The 21024-nt window shown below is 45.0% G+C and overlaps 1 protein-coding gene across 4 annotated transcripts in view; it reads left to right on the forward strand.

Moving 5' to 3' along the window:
- The first annotated feature begins 6859 nt into the window (after positions 1-6859).
- nup98 (nucleoporin 98 and 96 precursor) overlaps positions 6860-21024 on the forward strand; it is a 37859-nt gene continuing 23694 nt past the window's right edge. For 2 of the 4 annotated variants that reach the window (XM_015961955.3, XM_070555435.1), the window contains exons 1-13: positions 6861-7024; positions 10242-10351; positions 11253-11348; positions 11574-11759; positions 11869-12008; positions 15487-15594; positions 17609-17789; positions 17880-18046; positions 18588-18725; positions 18866-19001; positions 19069-19161; positions 19268-19405; positions 19481-19614. In XM_015961955.3, the coding sequence (XP_015817441.3) occupies positions 10273-10351; positions 11253-11348; positions 11574-11759; positions 11869-12008; positions 15487-15594; positions 17609-17789; positions 17880-18046; positions 18588-18725; positions 18866-19001; positions 19069-19161; positions 19268-19405; positions 19481-19614 (1596 nt within the window). In that variant the 5' untranslated portion in view covers positions 6861-7024; positions 10242-10272. Of the gene's footprint in view, positions 7025-10241; positions 10352-11252; positions 11349-11573; positions 11760-11868; positions 12009-15486; positions 15595-17608; positions 17790-17879; positions 18047-18587; positions 18726-18865; positions 19002-19068; positions 19162-19267; positions 19406-19480; positions 19615-21024 lie in introns of all 4 variants that reach the window. The other 2 variants (XM_070555434.1, XM_070555433.1) reach the window with 2 other exon arrangements.

A 21024-nucleotide genomic window follows, 5' to 3' on the forward strand; every position in this document is an offset into this window, starting at 1 on the left:
AAAAGGTGCAGGCGGTGACCAAGTGGCCGACTCCGACGACTAGAAAGCAGCTTCAGAGGTTTCTGGGGTTCGCTAATTTTTATCGGAGGTTCATTCGTAACTTCAGTCAAATCGCCGCACCCCTGACCCAGCTGACCTCGATTAACAGAGCTTTTGTTTGGTCCCCAGAAGCTGAATCCGCTTTTCAGGTTCTGAAGAAGAGATTTGCCGACGCACCCATCCTACACCGGCCTGACCCTCAACGTCGGTTTACACTGGAGGTGGATGCCTCGGACACTGGTGTGGGGGCTGTGCTCTCCCAGGTGGCTGAAGAGGACAAACGCCTGCATCCCTGTGCGTTCTTCTCACGACGCCTCACACCTACCGAGAGCCGTTACGACGTAGGGGACAGAGAGCTGTTGGCTGTGAAACTGGCCATTGAGGAATGGAGACATTGGTTGGAGGGGGCTGAACAACCATTCATCATCTGGACTGACCATAAGAACCTCATCTACCTCAAGGAAGCCAAACGTTTAAACCCACGCCAGTACAGATGGTCTCTTTTCTTTTCTCGGTTTAATTTCCTGATCTCTTACAGACCCGGTACAAAGAATACCAAACCCGACGCACTCTCTAGACAATATGCTCCAGACCGGGATAACCCACCATCGACCATCCTTCCCTCCAACTGTGTGGTAGGGAGCGTCACCTGGGAGATCCGGGAGCAGGTACTGGAGGCCCTTAAGACTGACCCTGGTCCAGACAACGGCCCCCCGGGTAAACTGTTTGTTCCCCAATCTGTTAGAGGCAAGGTCATTCACTGGGCTCATGCTGGTCGGTTCTCCTTACATCCGGGGGTGGCACGCACTGTGGCCCTTATTAAACGTACATTTTGGTGGCCGTCCATTTTTAAAGATGCCAAGGACTATGTTTCTGGTTGTCACACCTGTTCCCAACACAAGGGGGACCATCGCCTCCCAGCCGGTCTACTCCAGCCTCTGCCTACTCCCTCACGGCCTTGGTCGCACATCGCCCTGGACTTCGTCTGTGGTCTCCCCATCTCCCACGGTTTCACCTCCATTCTTACCATAGTCGACCGGTTTTCAAAGGCTTGCCACCTGGTGCCCCTTAAATCTCTCCCTTCATCCGCAGGCACAGCGCAGCTCCTGGTTAAGCATGTGTTCCGTCTCCATGGCATCCCGGAGGAGATCCTGTCGGATCGGGGTCCGCAGTTCGTGTCCCAAGTATGGAAGGAGTTCGCAGAGGCCTTGGGGGCTAAAGTGGCGCTTACCTCTGGACACCACCCCCAAACCAACGGCCAATGCGAACGGATGAACCAGGAGCTGGGGGCCATGCTGCGCTGTGTCTGCTCCATTCACCCGTCGTCCTGGAGCACCCATCTTCCCTGGGTGGAGTATGCCCATAACAGCCACATCTCTACGGCTACAGGTCAGTCCCCGTTTGAGGCTTCCCTCGGTTTTCAACCCTCGCTTTTCCCCGCACAATCTACGCCTGGCTCCTCCGTTCCCCAATTCCTCCGTTGTGCCCGTCGTGCCTGGACCACCACCAGGGCGGCGCTGGATCGTACTGCACAGAGGAACAAGCAGGTAGCTGATCGCCGACGGCGTCCGGCCCCAGTCTACGTCCCAGGGCAGTCTGTGTGGTTATCGTCCAGGGACATTCCACTGAAGGCCTCTTCCCGTAAGTTATCTCCCCGGTTCATTGGTCCCTTTAAAGTTTTGGCTGTTCCGTCCCCCACTACGGTCCGCCTGGATCTCCCTCGGACCCTACGTGTGCACCCGGTGTTCCACGTCTCCCTGGTCAAGCCTGTGGTCACCAGTCCTCTCTGTCCCGTGCCTGCACCTCCTCCTCCGGCTCGCCTGCACCAGGGGGACTTGATCTACACTGTTCGCAGGATCCTGGACTCCCGTCCCCGCGGTCGGGGTATGCAGTACCTTGTGGACTGGGAGGGCTACGGTCCCGAGGAACGCTCCTGGGTGCCATGCTCTGCCATCCTGGATCCTTCCCTCATTCGGGATTATGAGGCTGCTGCGGCTAGGACGCCTGGAGGCGTCCGTTGAGGGGGGGGGTACTGTTGTGAGCTGGGAGGTGAGCACTCCACACACACCATGACATCACCTGGCTTGTGAGTTCTGTTTTCAGGAGAGAGAGCAGCAGCTGCAATCAATCAGCTGATCAGTGGGTGGCCTTCATAAGGAGGACGGAGGACACTGCTAAGCCGCCGGATGATTACGCCTACTGGTAGAGTCCCAGCCACAGTGTTAACTCGATTTTGAAACCTTGACTTTGAACTGTCGGAACTTAGACTTTGAACTTTGAAACCTTAGCCTTGAACTTTAGAAACGTGTTTTTTGCTAGCGATCTTTTGCTCAGATTTTGTTCTCGTTTTGTCTCAGGCTCAGTCATCTTTCCATACACCACCTCCTCGCTGAGACCTTTTGGATTTACTACTCGACCGTACTACGTCTGGACTTCACTCCCGGTTCCCGTCCTCCTCACGGCACTAACTGCTCCCAGCACTACAGGCTCTCTCTCTCCTTCCCTCCGGTTGTAAAACCTTGCCGATCTTCATCACCCCGGAATACTCATTCACTCTCCCAGCTCACCCCTCCCTGGAGATCCTCCACCACGCTACAGCTGTAAGTCCTCCTACCAAACTCATCCTCTACCACACTACAGTTTCAATCAAGGACTCACCTCTGTTTCCCTTCCCTCAGACGCTGCTCCCGTTTACCCATTCACTGGATTTCCAGTGCACCCTAAGTTCTAGTTACCAAATAAATCTTTATTTTTTCACATCCTGCTCCAGTGTGTTGATTCTGCATGTCTTGGGTTAAATCATTACCTCAGACCATGACAGGCAGGGACGAAATTTTGATTTCAGAAGTGGGGGGGACACAGCAGGCTTGTGCGGATTTGGGGTGGGGGTGTTATGTAAAGACCCTTTGACACGTCACATGCCCATCTCAATAATTTTTCCATCCTCAATATATATATATATATATCAAAGTTAAAAAATGTACAACTCTATTATCATTAATATTTATTATCATTATTGAAGTGCAGTTTTGGCTGTTGACAATGGATAGGCCATTGTATTTATTGTTTTGGGTCTTTTTTTATTGTTTTTGGTGCAACATTTTCTAACAGGGAGTGAGATTCTTTTTTTTATTTAATTTTTGTTTGTTATTTTTATTCATTTAGAAGTTCTGGTTCTGGACATTTCAATGTTAAATGAAGGTTTATTTGTTGCATTTTAAAGGGTGTACTTGCATTATTATGATATATTAACATTATATTAGTGGTTATTTTGGTCTAGATAATGTTGACAATGATATCGTTTATCATCAACAATTTGTTGGACAAAATATCATCCAGCAAAATTTGTTACTTTCCCAGGCCTAGTCAAAAGTATAAAAAGTATTTATACATAAACGGTCCCTCCTGAGATCTGGCCGTTATTTCATTTGCTGTGTTAGAGGACATGCTGAACTAATGTTTTACACATGATCATCACCCTAACATTTGTCACAATGATCAATTTTATGTCTATCGTATCTTCATTATTTCAACCTCACCTGTGAGCCTCCAGCCTCTGCTCCATCTCCTCCAGGCTCTCGTCCTCCATCTCCTACAGCCTCTCCTGCTGTACCTTCACCGGTCTCTCCTCCTGCATCTCTGTCAGTCACCTGAAAAAAAGATGCATGAACTATAAACAGTGGGAGATTTTGGAATGGAACAAACAGAAATATTTACAGGATGGTTCTAGTATGATTCACAATTATTATTAATATAATGTGTAAATTATTCATTACCAATTTGAGTGTATAAAAACATATTAAATATGTTTTTTCCCTTAAAAGTGTGTAAACAGTTGTTGCATTTCAACACACAAAAAATAAATGGAAAAAATAAGATAAATCTAATGAAAAGTGTACATCTTTGACATTAAGCTTAAAAAATCTGTTGACGATGATGATACTGTTCATTTTTCAGAGCTTTTTAATGTGAACATATACATTGCAATAGATAAGTTTACAATAAAGTTAAATGATAAAAGTTTTGAAGTTACACTTCTACTACTACTAGTAATAATAATCATGATAATAGTAATAATAATAATAAATAATAATAATTATAATAATACGAATAAATTGTGTCTGAGGAGTAAGTTATGTGGAGGAGATGAGTTTGTAAAGGTTAGTTTTGAGTATGTTTGTGAAGGAGGAGGTGAGTCTGAGCTTAATGCAGCGGTGTCACATGTTCCAACTTACGTTTTGACTTTGAAAGAAGTCTCTTATATCCACTTTTCGTTTCTTGACATGCTGCCTCCTGGCTGTGCCTAACTACCAAAGACTCACAAATGAACACTTATTCAAATGTTATGTAATGGAAGCTGAGCTGAGCTCTGATATTACACAGCGTCTAGTTGACGATGTGACTCAGTACCGGTGTTCCCTAGCGGCTCCAAACTAGCAAAACAACGTGAGCACGTTCTGACTGTTTACAACTTGAGTGACAGCAGCAACAGCCAATAATACGTTAGCAAGTATCAGCAGAGCCAATAGATTAGCTTTTGGGCAGGTCTAATAGGAAACCGGTTTCCGTTTCGGTCCTAGTGCTCAATTAAATCCATTTAATGGAGCGTAACATTGTTTTTGGATGGAAAAAAGTGAAGGGGACCGAAACTGCCTTTTGAAAAAGTGGGGGGGACATGTCCCACCCGTCCCCCCCCAAAATTACGTCCCAGATGACAGGTTCTGCCACAAGCCAATCAAACAAGGCCGAGACAGTCCTCATGTCCACACCGGGTTTCCTGGTGTAACAGGGAAATACATCTACTGTCCCAGTAAAGTCTTCTCTCTGTACAAAGCAGAAGGAATGACGGAGGAAATGACGTGGAGACAGTTCTGTCAGTCTTCCTTTTATGAGACAGAAAAGAAAAGATGGGCAGCAGAACAACAGAAGTGATTGTTGATCTGCTGGCCACAGCTTTGTGATGTTTAATACTGTAAATAAGGTAAACATGTTGTTATTGTGCAATACTGTTTTCTGATGGTTAATGATGCATGCCTGGATGTTTACTCTTCTCAAGGTCCTTGTTTTAACCCTCCCACTGTCCTGACGGGTGACCCCTCGAGGAAAGTTGACCATTGAGTAGGGTTGATGGTTTATCCCTTGGGTCCACGTGGCAGCGATGAGGAGTGAGCACCACCTTACCCCTGCCACGTGGACCCAAGGGATAAACCATCAACCCTGCTCAATGGTCAACTTTCCTCGAGGGGTCACCCATTAGGACAGTGGGAGGGTTAAAGAAAGTTACATTTCTTCTATTTAAAGTGTCCAGCACTTTTTGTAAATAGCTAAAATTGTGGAGATGGATAATTCTTTCTTTAAATGTATTGCTACTATTCAAATTCCTAGATTGTTCATAAAAAATGTTTTTAAGATTTGAATTATAATAAAGATGATTGAAAAGAACCCAGACTGTATTTACATCTGAAGTATTAATTCATTTATATAGATACACACACACACACACACACACACACACACACACACACACACACACACACACACACACACACACACACATATACACACACACACACATATACACACACACATGTATATATCTTTCCTGCTCACAATAATTTTTATATAGGTGTAGATTCAATTGTTTTAAAAATAAAGTTTATGTTATTCATTGGGATATGAACATAAAAATGAAAAAAGCTGCTGAAAAATTTACACATTTTTGACTTAACAGTTTTCGAACCCACAGCAAGCTGGCAAGTCCGGTTTTGGAAGTTGTTGATGCGCTCCGGCTTTAAGCTGCAATTTGAATGGCTGTCAGTGCATTACGCCTTTATGCGGCTGGCCTCTCCCAGCTGAGCTATGACAACAACTACTAAATATCAGATTTTTTTATATAGATATAGCTCCCATCATTTTGGTCCGACAGGAAGCCAATTGGCCAATGAGGTAGAGGGTAAAGTGCGGGGTAAACTAACCAATCAGAGGACAGAGAAGATCTGCCACAGGCCACGCCTCCAGAGTTCCAAAACCCCTTCACAGCTGAGCGAGCGGAGTCAGAAACCGAGCGCGCAGAGAGGCTGCCGAGCGCGCAGAGAGGCTGCCACGCGCGCACGTTTTCCTCTGCCGTGTGCTCGTTGGCAACGCGCGCACAGCAGGTTTGTCACTTGTGCACATCCTTGTGCGCTCACAGACACAGTTTGCTCCCTCTCAGTGCACAAATGACCTCTCGCCATGTATATTTTCACTCGCGAGTCCCGTTCACACGCGCAATGTGGACCCAATCTTCGTGCACGGGTTGTGGCACGGGTCTGACGCCATAGAGAGAGCAAAGCTCTGAGCAGCGAGAACGAAACTAAGGAAACTGATAACAAAAACACATGGAGGCAAACAGAAAAAGGAAACATACTTTGTTACTCATTTTAAGAAGTTGATTCAGATTGTAAGTTTTACTTTTGAAACATGTTTTTTTCCTTTAGTCAATATTTTTGTTCTGTCAATTTCTTAATTTTTGTTTGACCGTCAAAGTACTTTTCTTGATCATTTTAAGAATCTGATTCAGATCGTAAGTTTTTCTTTTGAAACGAATGTTTTTTCTCTCAATGTCTTAAAATTTGTTTGCTCTCCAAAGTGTTTTTCTTGATCCTATTGGCACAAATCTAATCCCATATATTTGACTACTGCTAAGTTCTTATCCTTTTATATTTACATTTGATGGTTAAATGTTTGATTACGCTGTGTTGTCATAATTTTCTAATAATTAAAAAAAAAACGACCAGCGTTGTTTACATATACACTGTTACGTCGACGAGGTGACGTATGAAAAGACGTCCGTTACCAAACCCTTTTCCCTCCTCGCTGATTAAGCTAGCATTAGCGGCCTGTGTTCATGTTCAGTAACAGATATTTATACCAGTGAGCGCTAAAAACTCGGAGTGTGGATCTCTACAGTAGGAGAAGACCGAGTCCTCTCTGCAGCGTATTTAAGGTGACTGTGTACTGAAGTGTTTGGTGTTTTTTTACTCGCTTGCGTCTGTGTTGCTAGCGCTCAGTTAGCCATATAGCTAGCTGGCCAGCATTAGCTCTGCGTATTCTATGTGCCACATCGTGGACGTTCTACAGCAGTTAAATGATTAATGATTGTTCTTCGCCAACAACTGATATTACGTTTAATTAAGTGGCAAAGACAGCGAGGTGTTTGCGGAAATAACCCAACTTAGGCTACATGTTAGGATTGGTTTCATCTGGTTCAAACTTGTTAACCAAACCCCATCATGTACGAGACGATGACTGTACCTACCTAATTGGGCCTTATTACTACACGGGAACTGGTGTTATGTCGATATGTGTTCCCCCCTCGAGATCTGTTCCTTTTGCACCCAGCTGCGAGTGGAAACGATCCACGTACAAAAAATAACTCTTACCCTAACCATAACCACCCTGTCACCAAAAATGTGTGTTTTGCATAATTTTATTTTTTGAAAGTATTATGTGTAGCACGATTTTTAGGTTTGTTTCAGGGTTATGGTTAGGTTAAGGGTTAAGATACGCGTTTTCTGCAAGTGGATGATTCAAACTCGTATCTGGGTACAAATGAAACAGATTTGGATTGGGGGGGCATATCGTGGTAACACCTAGATGGATCACACGTGGAGCTCAGACCATAGAGCCTGATCAAATACTTGAACTGTTCTATAGTAAATCCTTGTGGGATTCCTTATAGTTGGACTCCCAGTTCTCATCTCTCTAGTTTCCTCCCCATCATTTATGTTGTCTGAATCACCAATTTTCCTCACTTCCAGGGAGTCCTCAGGGATGAAAAGAAGTTATGTTATATTTATCAAAATTAAAGAAATAAACATTGAAATATTTCAGTCTGAATGAATCAAATGTACAAGTTTCACTTTTTTAATGGAATGACTCAAATGGTTCAACTTTGTCGCGAATCGATATTAATTAGGGATGCTCCGAGGCATTTGGTTTTAAGAATCTGCTGATACCGAGCCCCAATCCCATACTTTAGAAATGCATCAAGTAAAAAGAAAACCACTCTAAAGTTCCCCTTTTATAGTCATTTATGTGTTTCTTTCTTTTTGTATTTATGATTAGTTTATTTGCTGTAAAACATCACTTGTTTAGGAATTACATTAATAAGAAACGTGTTTATTGTATATGTTAAAGTAGCCTTGTGGCTCCTGTTTCAAATCGTTTACACAGTGTACCACTGTTTTAAGCAATGCATGTTTCTATGACGGGGGTGGCACGACATATGATGACCAGCAACAGGGTCCCTCCTTTACCCAAGATTTCCATAGAGCTGCTGCATCTGTACCCCTTTTTACAAGACACGCCATGTCGGCAAATCGGCGTAGTATTACAGCAACGATGTGTCTTACAAACACGCCATGCCGTGCAGGTTTTGTGGCATTTGTTCCGCCTCTCTTGGTAGTAATATTTTGGTAACTGTCTTATAAACGACTATTGTAACATGGTGCAACAGAGGGAGGTGATATGATGATGTGGGGAGTTAATACCGAACTCGGACCAGAAAATGAAAGTAAACACGGATAATAAGTTTTGCTTTTGAACAAAATCAGCTGAGACAGCAGCGCTCCATGAGCGTCTCTCTGTTAGAGCTGGAGCTCAGGTCATCAGAGACTGAACAGGGACTGATGGGGACAGACACCTGAGGAGCGGCGGTAAAAAACCGTAACAATCGCGGCTTCAACCGCAACAAAAAGTAAGTCATGTTCAAGATAAACGGAAGTCTGCGGCATCCCAGAGACCTCCTCATACCTCCTTTATGCCTCTACCGCCTAATCTTTTATTAAAAGAACATGATTGCGCCACATTACCGCCACGGCCTGACCACTTAGAAACAGCGTTTCAGGTTGTTTTCACTTTGTTCAGCTTCCAGCTAGAGGCAGACTGAAATGGTTTTTAAGGCTGATACCGATTTTTAAAGAATTTAGAAATAACCACAACCACTCCTGCTGACCCCTATGGTTCTTACGGTGACACCGGTGATGGTGATTTAAGCTTGGTTTATGCTTGACCCCTTCTTTCCACCGGAGCTGTCAGCAGCACGTTACTGCAGCAGCACGTCTTGCTCGCGTATGCTGCTGCTTGGCCCTTCCCACAAGACGCGGAGCAGCAGGGGAGCAGCTGTCACCGACAGAGCACGAAGTCACACGAGTGACTTCATCAGTAAACACAACAACAAGCAGGAGAAAACTACAACGTGGCTCCAAAAGGCGTGTGTTTTATGTTCTGTCTGTTTTAAAATCGCCATTACGGACCTGAAAAACAAAGGAGACCGCTAGCTAGGTGATAACATCTCACGGGGCCGCACACTTAGTAACTTATTTTTAAAGTAAAGCAACCAGAAGGCAGTACGTTTCTTTATTCTGAAAATCTTGGGAGCTTCGCTCCATTTCCGTGTCCGATTTCCTGTCTTTCCTTCCCCAAAATGTCGAACTTGACCCGTTTCAGAGGCGTCGCGTGTAGAAAATAGAACCGGCGCGTAAAGGCCGCGACATGCTGCTCCTGAGACGCGACCGACTCGCGCTGCTGACGGCTCCGGTGGAAAAGGTTCTGTTGACCACAGCGGTTCCTATCAGCAGCTATGACGTGCTGCTGACGGCTCCTGTGGAAAGAAGAGGTGAGTCCGCGAGGTTCGCACGGCTCCGCGCGGCAAAATTGCGTCATTTTAACCACCGCGCCTCCGCACGGCCCAAACTTTCCGCACAGTGCACCTAGGAAATTTTCTAACCACGCGGACGGTCGGACGCGGAAAAACATGGCGGACTGACAAGAACTAGTATGGCAGAGGTTGGTAAATACAGACATTTGTATGATTCAGCTCAGAGATCACCGTGATCAACATGTTGTTAATAATTCTTGGAGAGAAATAGCTCGCACTGTCAGAAAAGACGAGGACACTGTTAAAAATGCTGGAATGCCATGTTGTAAACAGTAATTTCTACTTCTACTATGGTGTAGTGGTGGATGCATGCCGTAGAGCTCCATGCTGCCCCCTACAGTTTGGGAGAATATTGGCTCACCGCAGAGACGAGCCGCACGAACCATAAACGCTGCGAGTTGTGAAGCGCGTTCCATCCGCGAGCCGCATCACCAAGCGGAAAGTAAATGCGTCAAGCATAAACCAAGCTGAAGTGTTAAAGCTGTTTCTTTTTCCTCTACAGAAGTTTTATGAGGTCCTGCTAGCGGGTCGCGATGTTCAACAACTCATTTGGGACTCCCTTTGGTGGGGGGACAGGAGGGTTCGGCACATCTTCGACCTTTGGACAGCAAAGCAAGTTGATTTTTCTGTTCTATGATCTTTCTTCAGACCAACAGCATGTTGGGTGTGAATTGTTGCACGTTATTTATTATTTTGTCTTTTGATTATAGTTCAAGGTTTAGACAAAATTGATTCAGATTTTACTTCTGTGAGGCTTTGTTTGCCGATGGATTTCTGTCTGAGATTTAACTTGATGTTTTTCCAACTGAGAGCACTCTGATGGGTTCTTGCTGAAACAAAGCTCTCATCAGAAGTTCTCACACCCCCTTTTAATAAGACCTGATGTGTTAATGATGTCGCTTTTAATATGTAAGTGCATTGATCTCAGATCAATACAACAGCCTTTCAGATTTCTAGTTATTGTTCTAAGAGACGAAACAAAAACCTCAGGATGAACGTCAAAAGCTATCAGACTTGTTTAAAGAGTAAGTCACCCCCATATCAACTTTAGTTTTGCTGATAACTATATAAATGAGTGTCTGATCGTGCTGTAGACACGTTTACTCAATAATTTGGCACTTTAGTGCATCTTAAGTCAAATTTCAATATTCTGCCTAAAACTCAGCGTTGTGCCGTCTTCAGGTAAAAACTCAGCACTGCATTTGAATTTAAATCTGCCATCGCTATTGGCCAAGAGGTACCCTATTACCCTATGACGTGTGTGTGTGTGTGTGTGTGTGTGTGTGTGTGTTAATGGCTCCGCCCTCTCGGTTTGCCAGGCAACAGCATTTGTTGCGTTTTTCAAACTGGAAGTGGGAGTGGAGTAAGACTCTGGTAGGGGGTGACTTGCTCTTTAAACTCTTGAGGTAACGTTTAAACCATGCATCTGAAGCTAAAGCGCTGAAGCTAAGCTCAGCCGTCCTGTGGTTTTCCTCTGCCTGAAGCTGTTCTCATGTGGACTCTTTCTGTGCAGACACGAGCTTCGGGGCAGCGGGTGGCTTTGGGACATCTGCATTTGGAGCCACCACCAACACAGGAGGATTGTTTGGCTCCACACAGACTAAACCTGGTTTGTCTTCTTCTTCTTCTGTTTGCTGAAAGGCTTCTAATAGGTGTTTGTGTCAAAATGTACATTTTAAATGTTATTTACAATTTAGACATTATTGTTAGTTTGCAAGCCGAGTATATTCTGTTAAGCTTTTATTCCGAATGGTGGAATTTTAGAGGTCACTGCCTTTTAAAATATGGCCACAGATGAGGTTCAGAGTCTGAGACCTGATGTTTCTCCCTCAAGGCGGTCTGTTTGGGTCCAGTACATTCAGCCAGCCGGCTACCTCCTCCACAGGCACGGGCTTTGGCTTTGGTGCAACCAGCGGGCCTTCCACCGGCCTGTTTGGAAACACCGGAACGGGCACCAGCAGTGGACTTTTCTCCCAGCAGACAAACACATTTGGAGCCAACAAACCTGCCTCTTTTGGAAGTGAGACTCCATTCCTGATTATTCCTAGATCTAAACAACAATAAGTTTGTTCTGGTGCCGCCTTTGTGTTTGTGATTTCTGAAGATTTCCTTCTATTTCTATCCGTCAGGCTTTGGTACCAGCACCAGCAGTGGGGGGCTATTTGGGTCCACCAACACCACCTCCAATCCTTTTGGCGGCTCGAGCTCCCTGTTCGGAGCTTCTGGTTTTTCAGCCACACAGCAGCCAGGAACAACCGTAAAATTCAATGTGAGTCCTTCATGTTGTTGAATCCCGTCAGAACCGAGCCCATGTGCCCCTTTTGCAGATTTGGTTTTACATAGGTTTGGGCGATAGTACAACAGTGTTTCCCTTACACAGGCGTAGCACCACGGCTGAAATCCCAGCGCCACGCCTTCAAGATCCCAAGTTTGATTTATTTATTTATATATATATTTTTTGCGCTGTTTCCTGAAGAAACACACACACACACACACACACACACACACACACACACACACACAGTAACGGATCTCTCTGTGCTTGCTTCACTAATGCTCACGTTTCTTCGGTACTCCCTAGGTTTTCTTCAGCTCGCCTCTTTTTCGGTTGAATATTTAAAGTTACTTTTATCGTAACGTACGTGGAGCATTCAACAAGACAGAGCTGAAAACGGCTCGTGCTGCTTCAGTCACTGCCTCCGCTCCGGTCGGGTTTTATTTTTTTATTATTTTAACTCTCTCTCTCTCTCTCTCTCTCACACACACACACACGCGCACACACACACACACACACACACACACACCTTAATCAACAGTGTTTTGTTTAACTGTGTGTGGGGAAAATGCCAACAATGTTAGGAAAAAATCAGTTTAATCAAATAAAAATAAAATGGTTCTAGTATTTATTTCCTAGTTCCTACTGCATGAGTTCAGATGTATTAATCCATGCACTTAAACATTAATGTTCTGATTTTATTGAAACACTGGTTCTGTAATAGTTCCTTTACTATTGTGATCAAAACTATTTAATCTCAGTTCTGAGGCTGCTCTGTAAATAGTTTTCAGATAAACACACATAGCAACTTCTGATCGATCCATATCAATTTCAGATTTAAAATAATGTGTTGATGTAAACCACGCCCACTCATTTCCAGATAATAAATAAGAGGTGCATTCATCTGTGGATCTCCTTTGATCTGCATTAGTGATATTTTCAGCACCAGAACAACGAAGCAAAGAAACAGATTCCTGAGTTTATATTAGTAATTTTATTTATTAGGTGCATCTGACCTGTTCTATTTTTCTCTGAAATGAGATCAAACCAGTGCTTCTATGGGTCGTCTCCTCTCTGCACTAGAAACATGTACTTTATTATAATGTTCACTGTAATGCATCTTGATGTTCTTAACACATAAATGAAATCAAAGATATTGGTCAGTAATGCCAAATATGTAAATTTGTGTTTCAGTCATTTTTATACTGGCTTAAAAATACTTCATTAAGTCTTAGGGCTGTAGCGAAGCCTCGACGAAAATTTGTCGACGTCAGATCCGGAAGTCGACGCACCGCGCCCACTTGTTGCATCCCCAGGAGTTTGTAAATAGAGGAGGAATCTGCCTGTTTTTCCTCTAGTTCGCCCTCTTCTCCGCCTTCACTAACATCTCCGCCAAATACCGAAGACCCGGAACAACGTCCGTCCACTACTAGATTATTTTCCTGTTTTGCCCCTTCGTCTCCCGGCAACGGACAACAACTTCCGGGGTCAGATGCGCTGCTTCGTGTCTATCGCAGATGTAGAAAATCACCGGGAGCGCTTCTCCCTTCATTAAGGAGTTTCTTTCAGACATGAGGAGAGCTGTTTTGGTGGTAGCAGTCTCTCCTCCGTGCTGGTCTGTTTGCTGCTGGGTGTTTTTGGTTTATTTAAACTTGGTAACTTGAACTTAATGTTGGTAAAGCTACTGTTAGCATCTTCGCTAACAGCTTCTTGCGTTGGGATAAGCTGTTACGTTTTGGTTTAGAGTTCATCTTTTTTGTGGTGTAGATCTCCCTTTTATTACATTTAGAGTGTTGTGGGTTTTCGGTTTAGTTTAAAATGTAAGACCACTCGCCTCACGCACATAAGTGACCAAAACAAAGCAGCATGGAGACACTCCATCTTCTACCACCTCTCAGGCAGCAGCCTGCACTCCCAGGTTCTACACTTCACCAGAAAACCAACACAATAAACGCAGTGTTATACAAAATGGAAGGCCTGTAGTGTTTATTCTCTTACAGTAAGAATTTATCAATTTTTTTGAGGAATTTATTTGAGATTTTCTGGTTTTTGTTAATTGTGCAATAGAAAAATAATCATTAGATTAATTTTCTAAATAGTCATTAGAATAGTCGACTATTCGATAAAATAATCGTCAGAATAATCGTTTTAAAAATAATCGTTTACCCCCAGCCCTATTAAGTCTACTAAGCAGGGGTGTAGAAGGTGTTTAACAGGGCCAGCCCGGTAATGATCTAGGGCCAAAATAAAGGGGGCAGAAGGAGATGCTTTTCCAGACGCCAAGAACAATTAAATGCCAAATCCCCCTGCAAGTGTGTCACTGAGAGTTTAAAACAAAAATTATTCTTGTGCAAATATTGGTGTTTTCACCTTTAATACTAGTTATTAACATGCAGCAGTTGCTGGATTGGTGCAGTTCAAAGTGGAGTGCATCAAATAAAACAATATTAACATAAAAGTGAGACGTGTCATATCATCCCCCACCACCACCGCTGGAATAATTCCTAGGGGAAACACTGTACAAAAATATATGTTGAGAACTTTTCCTTGATGGACATATGAGAAAAGGTCAAAAGAACTTTGATATAAAGATTACAGCTATAGCTTAGTAGCAGCCAGGTGGATACACTGCTAACGGCTAATGTTTGTGTAGCTTTAGCCTGCTGCAGGTAACAGGTTACATGGCTGGTAAAAATAGACTAAATGAGCATTTCAAGCTGTTATAAAAAGATGCAGAACACAGTGAAAGGCATCAATGACAGTAAGGAACCAAACAATTCAGTTGTGTAGACTACTTTAGCTAGTTAACATCTGAGCTGCAAACCTAATGATTGATTTTATATATATATATATCAGGGTATCCGCGGGTCCTTAAAAAGTCTTAAATTAGCTTTTCCTAATTTAAGGCCTTAAAAGTCCTTAAAAATGACAAATAATCCTTAAATCCAGTTTCCAAAGGTCTCAAATTACCAAAGACCCAATAAACAAGATTCTTTTATTTCTATAAACATTTCGTGAATTTCTAGTTAGTGTTCAGCATTTTTTGTGTATGATTTTGGCGTAAGCGGAACCGTACGCAGTCAGTTGGTTGTTTAAGGGGGCTATTTTTTAGATGAGCACATTAGCTGGTTAAGCTAGTGGGAGCTTGCGCCATGGGGAAGGGCAAGTTTAATGGTAACTGGATGGCTAATCCTACGTTTGCGACGTGGTTAGCACCGGCTCCAGGCAATAGCTGGAAATTATTGCTTACATTTAATTTTTAAAATAGCTTAAATTTGGTCAAAGTGGCCTTAAAAAAGGTCTTAAAAAGTCTTAAATTTGGCTCCCTTAAATCTGCAAATACCCTGATATATACACACACACACACACACACACACACACACACATCAATCACCCATGCCTAGCTCTACACAATTGTTTTTGTACTTTTGGACAAATTTAAGACTCAAAATGTTTCTTTTGGTTCCTTCAGCCTCCAACAGGAAGTGACACAATGGTGAAAGCAGGCGTGACCACAAGCATCAACACCAAACACCAATGCATCACCGCCATGAAGGAATATGAGAACAAGTCTCTGGAGGTGGGTTTGTCCTTCGTTTACCTGGTGCTCAGTTTTTTATGTTGGGATTTCATATTTTTCAGAGCACAGGGTTTCCCTTACGTAGGCGTAGCCGTGGCGGCCCGCCACGCCTACAAGATCCCAAGTTTTTTTGTTTTTGTTGGCGCTGTTTCCCAAAGAAGCAGCGGGAACTAATGGGAACTACTATGTTGTCGCTTGTGATCACAGCCGGCGGGCAGCAAGGAGGAGCAGGCAGGGCAAGGTGAAGTTACAGCATAAGTCACTGAGTTTAAAATTAGAAAGGTAGCAGTGGATATAAAGCTTTTTGGTTTACATGTTTCAGCAGCATTAAGATAAATGACCTCTCAGGCTGCTCAAACGTCGATCTTAAGTTGTCGCTGTTGCGCTCACGCCAGGGTCCGAAATTAACACTCGCCACTCGCCAAATGCGAGTAAATTGCTCCATTTGGCGAGTAAATTATTGAGCTCTACCTGCCACCTGGCGAGTTAATGTTTGCACCAAATTAGTTATGTTTATCAGTCATCTAACACGGATTTCTGCCTGCATGCACCGTACACAAACGTACGCGAAACGTGAGCGCCGCATCCAACGTCATTTCCACCTATCCCATTCAATCAGTTTATCAAGTTAGCCGTTAGCTTCGTGTTAACACTAGCGGTGAAACGTGGCGGTTTTTAACTGGAGTCAGCCAGCCTTCCAAAAGAAAACTCGTCGAACTGGAAGAAAAACCACCAGGACCAGTGGCAACCTGGAGATTTTGTGAAAAGTGGTGAACTGGAGACGGCGGAGTCGTGAGACAACGGCTACATTATGATGGCCACGTAGCGTTGCTGCCTTTCACAGACAACTGGCCCTCGGCATTCTTCAAGTATCCAAAAAATGCCCATACTTCCGATTTTGTCTTATTTGAGGGATAATAAATGTCCCGAGTGCCGTCTCCTCCTGCCATTATTTCAGCCTTAGCTTAAAGAAAGTTTTGGTCGTAAACATTAAAGCGCGCATGTGCTGCCGGCAACTTCAGCAGATGATACGGTGGCTGGTAAGGGTCACTGCGCCTACACCGCAGCCACGGGAATCCACCGAGATAATATATATATATATTTTTTTTTTTAAACAAGACTGTTATTATTTATTGTCAACTTTTTTACCGGGGTTTACTGCTACACCGGTTACCGTGACAACCCTAGGACACACTTTCAGATGTTCTCATGGTGCAGCTGTGTTCTCCGGAGATCAAGGACTAGGACCCAAATGAGGCTGTAAGGCTTTGGCACAAAGACGGTGTCAGAAGCAGGAGGCCAGACTTCATGGACGGAGAAAACAAGGAGTCTGACTAGATTTCAATGAAAGAGTTCATAAAAACATCTCTAAAAATAAATAAATAAATAGTAAAAGTGACAAAAGAGTTGTTTTCCTTATTAATTGATGTTTTAATTATTTTGTCACTCTGTTTGGAATCAACATAATATAGAATTACATGCTTTAGGTAGATCTAAATCATTTAGGATTTTGGCCGGTAAAAAATATTCTTGGCCGGAAGATTTTCATCATCTACCGGCCAACTTGGCCGGTGAGTCAAAAATTTAATTTCGGACCCTGGCTCACGCCGTAATACAGTATTAGATGCGGTTAAAGTCAGACATGAAAAAATAAATTTTACATGAATAAGTGATGCTTAGCCTGGTGGGGGGAGGAGAACCTGGCCTAGTAAGCACTGGACCAAGAAAACTCTAGGATAACTCTGGGCAGAGCAGAACAGGTCCCACCAAAGCCTGAACAGGTGAGTTTAAAGGAGACCACTGAGTCCACTGATATCAGGCTCAGGAGGAAGATGTCCAGAGTCTGGGGCCACAGCAGCAGATGATCTGTCACCTTTGGTCTTTTAAAAAAAGTCCAGGAAATCTTTTTTGATTGTTTCATGGTGCTGAGTCTGGTTTAGAAGCTCGGGTGTTTCTGGAGACTTACGGATGAATCAGCAGAACTTTGAGGACATTTTGACTTGTGTCCCTACAGGAGTTGAGGCTGGAGGACTACCAGGCAGGCAGAAAGGGCCCGACCAACCCGATGGCTGCTGGGGCAGGAGGTCTGTTTGGTGGATCCACCGCAACGTCCAGTGCCACAACAGGTCTGTTCGGCTCCTCAGCCTCCAACGCCAACTTCTCCTTTGGCCCAAATAAGACCACATTTGGACCTTGTAAGTGGGTCACACAGTTTGTCTAAAGTCACCAGCTAAAATGACTGACATCGGTTCCACCACAGAACTAACAGAACTTGTTTTCTTTAGCATCTTCTGGAACCTTTGGAACCACCACGGGAGGTCTGTTTGGAACACAGACCCAGCAACCAGCCGGGAGCCTCTTCAAGACCTTTGGTGCACCCACCACCACCCAGAGTACGGGGTTGTCCTTTGGTAACACCTACGCCATGGGTCAGCCCAACACCAGCAGCATGGTGAGAGCTCTGGCCCACCTGCAGGCCATGAACACGCTTTACCCCTAGTTTCATATGTGGGGCAAATTTATCCGTTTCCAAATTTTCACCACAATGCTTTGTCCACCTGAAGAGTCCAATACCAGGGCGAAAGTGGTCCTGATGTTCTGGTTCTGATGGACCTCAACCTCACGCCAGAAGGAAACGCCTCAAACAGGAGGCGTTGGGGATGAGAGGGCATCTCCGTAATCTTAGCTGTTTGCTTTTTGGTCCTGGAGCTGTGAAGGTCCCTGGGTGGGTGGGGTTACAGCTGAGCTGAGCACCAGGAAGTTCATCCTTTGCTGGGATTTTGGACATGATGGGGCTGATGTTGAGGTCATGGGGAAGGGTGGGCCGTCCACATTTCCATGGGGGTTGGGTTAGAGAGTCTGATGGGTGCAGATGAGGCTGAGTTTCTCCAGAAATCCATCTCCGCCTCAGACTTCCTCTGATCGTCATCTGAGAAGTCCTTCAGACGTTGGTCCAAGTTCTCTCTGATCTCTGAACACTGACGTCTCCTCAGGGCCTGTTCGGGAACGCTGCGGCTCCTCAGGCGGGAAGCTTGTTTGGGACGACCCAGACCAGCACTGCCACTGGTTTTGGAACAGCCCCGGGACTGTTTGGCCAGCCCAGCTCCGGGTTTGGGAATGTTGGCACACAGGTACTAACCACTAGTTTGCTTTCCTCTAAAAACAAGATCTATTGATGTTTTTTTTCTGTTGCTTTTGTCTGAAACGGGCTAGCGTCTCACTTTGATGTAACTGGAAGCTAATCTTTGATCTTCCCACTATTTTTTTTTAGCAGAGTTTATTTGGGAATAAAACAGCCGGCTTTGGCACCACCACCACCAGCGCTCCGTCCTTTGGCACGGGAACCGGGCTGTTTGGGAACAAACCCACGCTGACCCTGGGAACCGGGACCAACACCTCCACTTTTGGTGAGTGAATCTGGGTTTCCCCGTCTGACCGGTTTGTCCCAGTCTGACTTTGATATGAATGTTTCAGGTTTTGTAGCAAACCCTGCTGCTGGGGGTTTGTTTGGGAACAAGTCCACCACCGGAGGACTGGGAACTGGACTGGGAACTAGCTTTGGAACAGGTTAACTGTCAGATTTTTGACCCAAAAGATCTGGATTAATTATTCTGTTCATCCTCGTAGTGTTCGGTCCTACATCCATAAACTAAAACTCATCTGTGTCCCACAGTCGGTACCGGTCCGAGTCTTTTTGGAAACAACCAGAACAAACTGGGCACCACACTGGGAACAATGGGAACATTTGGAGCAACTGGATTCAGCGGTGGAACCGGCAGCCTGGGGTTCGGAGCTTCTCAGCAGCCCGTCGGTGAGGCGCTGTTCAGAATGGATTTGAACGTGGGAACGGAGTAGAAACGGTGTTGTGATGAGATTTGTTGTCAAGCTCTTTCAGACCCGAACTCCAGTGCTGCTCAGCAGGCCGTCCTTCAGCAGCAGCTCAGTGTCCTCGCCTACTCGCCCTATGGAGACTCGCCACTCTTCAAAAACTCGCTGTCAGACCCCAAGAAGAAGGAGGAGGTGAGAGCAGTTACTGTCGAACACGGAGTCAGTGCCATGGGTCACAGCGGGCTAGAGAAGGTCCGGGTGGGGGCGGGGGCGGGGGCACGCAGGAGTGTGTGACTGAGTGCATAAACCAGACGGTCAGAGCCAGGAAGAATCTGGTAGAGCAGTGCTTCCCAACCCCAATCCTCAAGTTACACTGTCCTGCATGTTTTCCATGTTAACCACCAGTGTTCCCCTGCTGCCACACACCTGCCCTGTGTCGGCGGGGGGGGGGTCAGAAGGCTGAACAGAGCAGCTTTCTCTGTGGTGGACCACACTGAGTCCTGCCACTGGGAGCCGATAGGGATCATAAATTAATAATAATAATAAATCACACACACAATTGTGAGATTTATTTCCTTTTTTAATATTTAGTCTGTTGAGAGTTTTAAATCTGTTAGGTTGTTACTGACCGCAGCTACATTGAAGTTTCAGTTTCGCTTCTGGCTGAACGGCTGCTGCAGCAGGTAGGTGTAGCCTCTCATGGGCCATTCCCATCTGTGCCGGGTCGGCCCGGGCCGGGTAGCGTAGGTTGTTTACATATCTGGGTGGCCTGGAATTTTTCCGGGCCAACCAAGGCTCATTCTCAGCCCTCTTCTCGAGGGGGTCTGCTTCAGGCCGACCAGGGCCAACACACCCACTGCTGACAGCAAATTCACACCTTCCATTAGAGCAAGCCTCTGATTGGTGGGTAGAATCAGCCCACATGGGCTTAAGGCAAGGACGTGTGGAATCAACCGGGCCAGGCTGGGGCCGACTGGGGCTACCCGGCCCGGGCCGACCCGGTACAGATGGGAATGGCCCAATTAGTCATCCTGGACATGATCATCCTGCTGGACTTCTCTGGTTATGGTGGAGACATTAAACTCATCCCAGAGGCTTCCTCCAGCCTTTGGTCGTGGTCAGAAACAAACCCGCTGGTCGTGCTGAAAGTCTTTTTCTCTTGTTCTTAAAAACATGTTTATGTCTAAATGAAGGTGATGTTGTCGTTCGTAGAGTTAAAATGTGGTTAGCTGGGCCGTTTAAAACATGTCATGTCTCGAAAGAATCGTAATCGATCGGAAATGGAATCGAAATGAGGAATTGGAATCAGAATCGGAATCGTTCAAATTCAAACGATGCCCGACCCTAGTCCTTGGGCAAGACACTTCACTGCTGCAAGGTGGTGCAGTGATTATCACTTTTGCCTTACAGCAAGAAGGTTGCAGGTTCAAAACTGGTCTGCAGCCTTTCTGCGTGGAGTTGCGTGTTCTCCCCATGCATGCGTGGGTTTCCTCCGGTACTCCGGTTTCCTCCACAGAACACAAACCGCCCTACAGGTTAACATTTGTACGTCGCTTTGGATGAAAGCGTCTGCCGCATAAATAAATAAACATAACTAGTCTG

Source organism: Nothobranchius furzeri, chromosome 10 (genome assembly GCF_043380555.1).
Source record: "Nothobranchius furzeri strain GRZ-AD chromosome 10, NfurGRZ-RIMD1, whole genome shotgun sequence".
Lineage (NCBI taxonomy): Eukaryota > Metazoa > Chordata > Actinopteri > Cyprinodontiformes > Nothobranchiidae > Nothobranchius > Nothobranchius furzeri.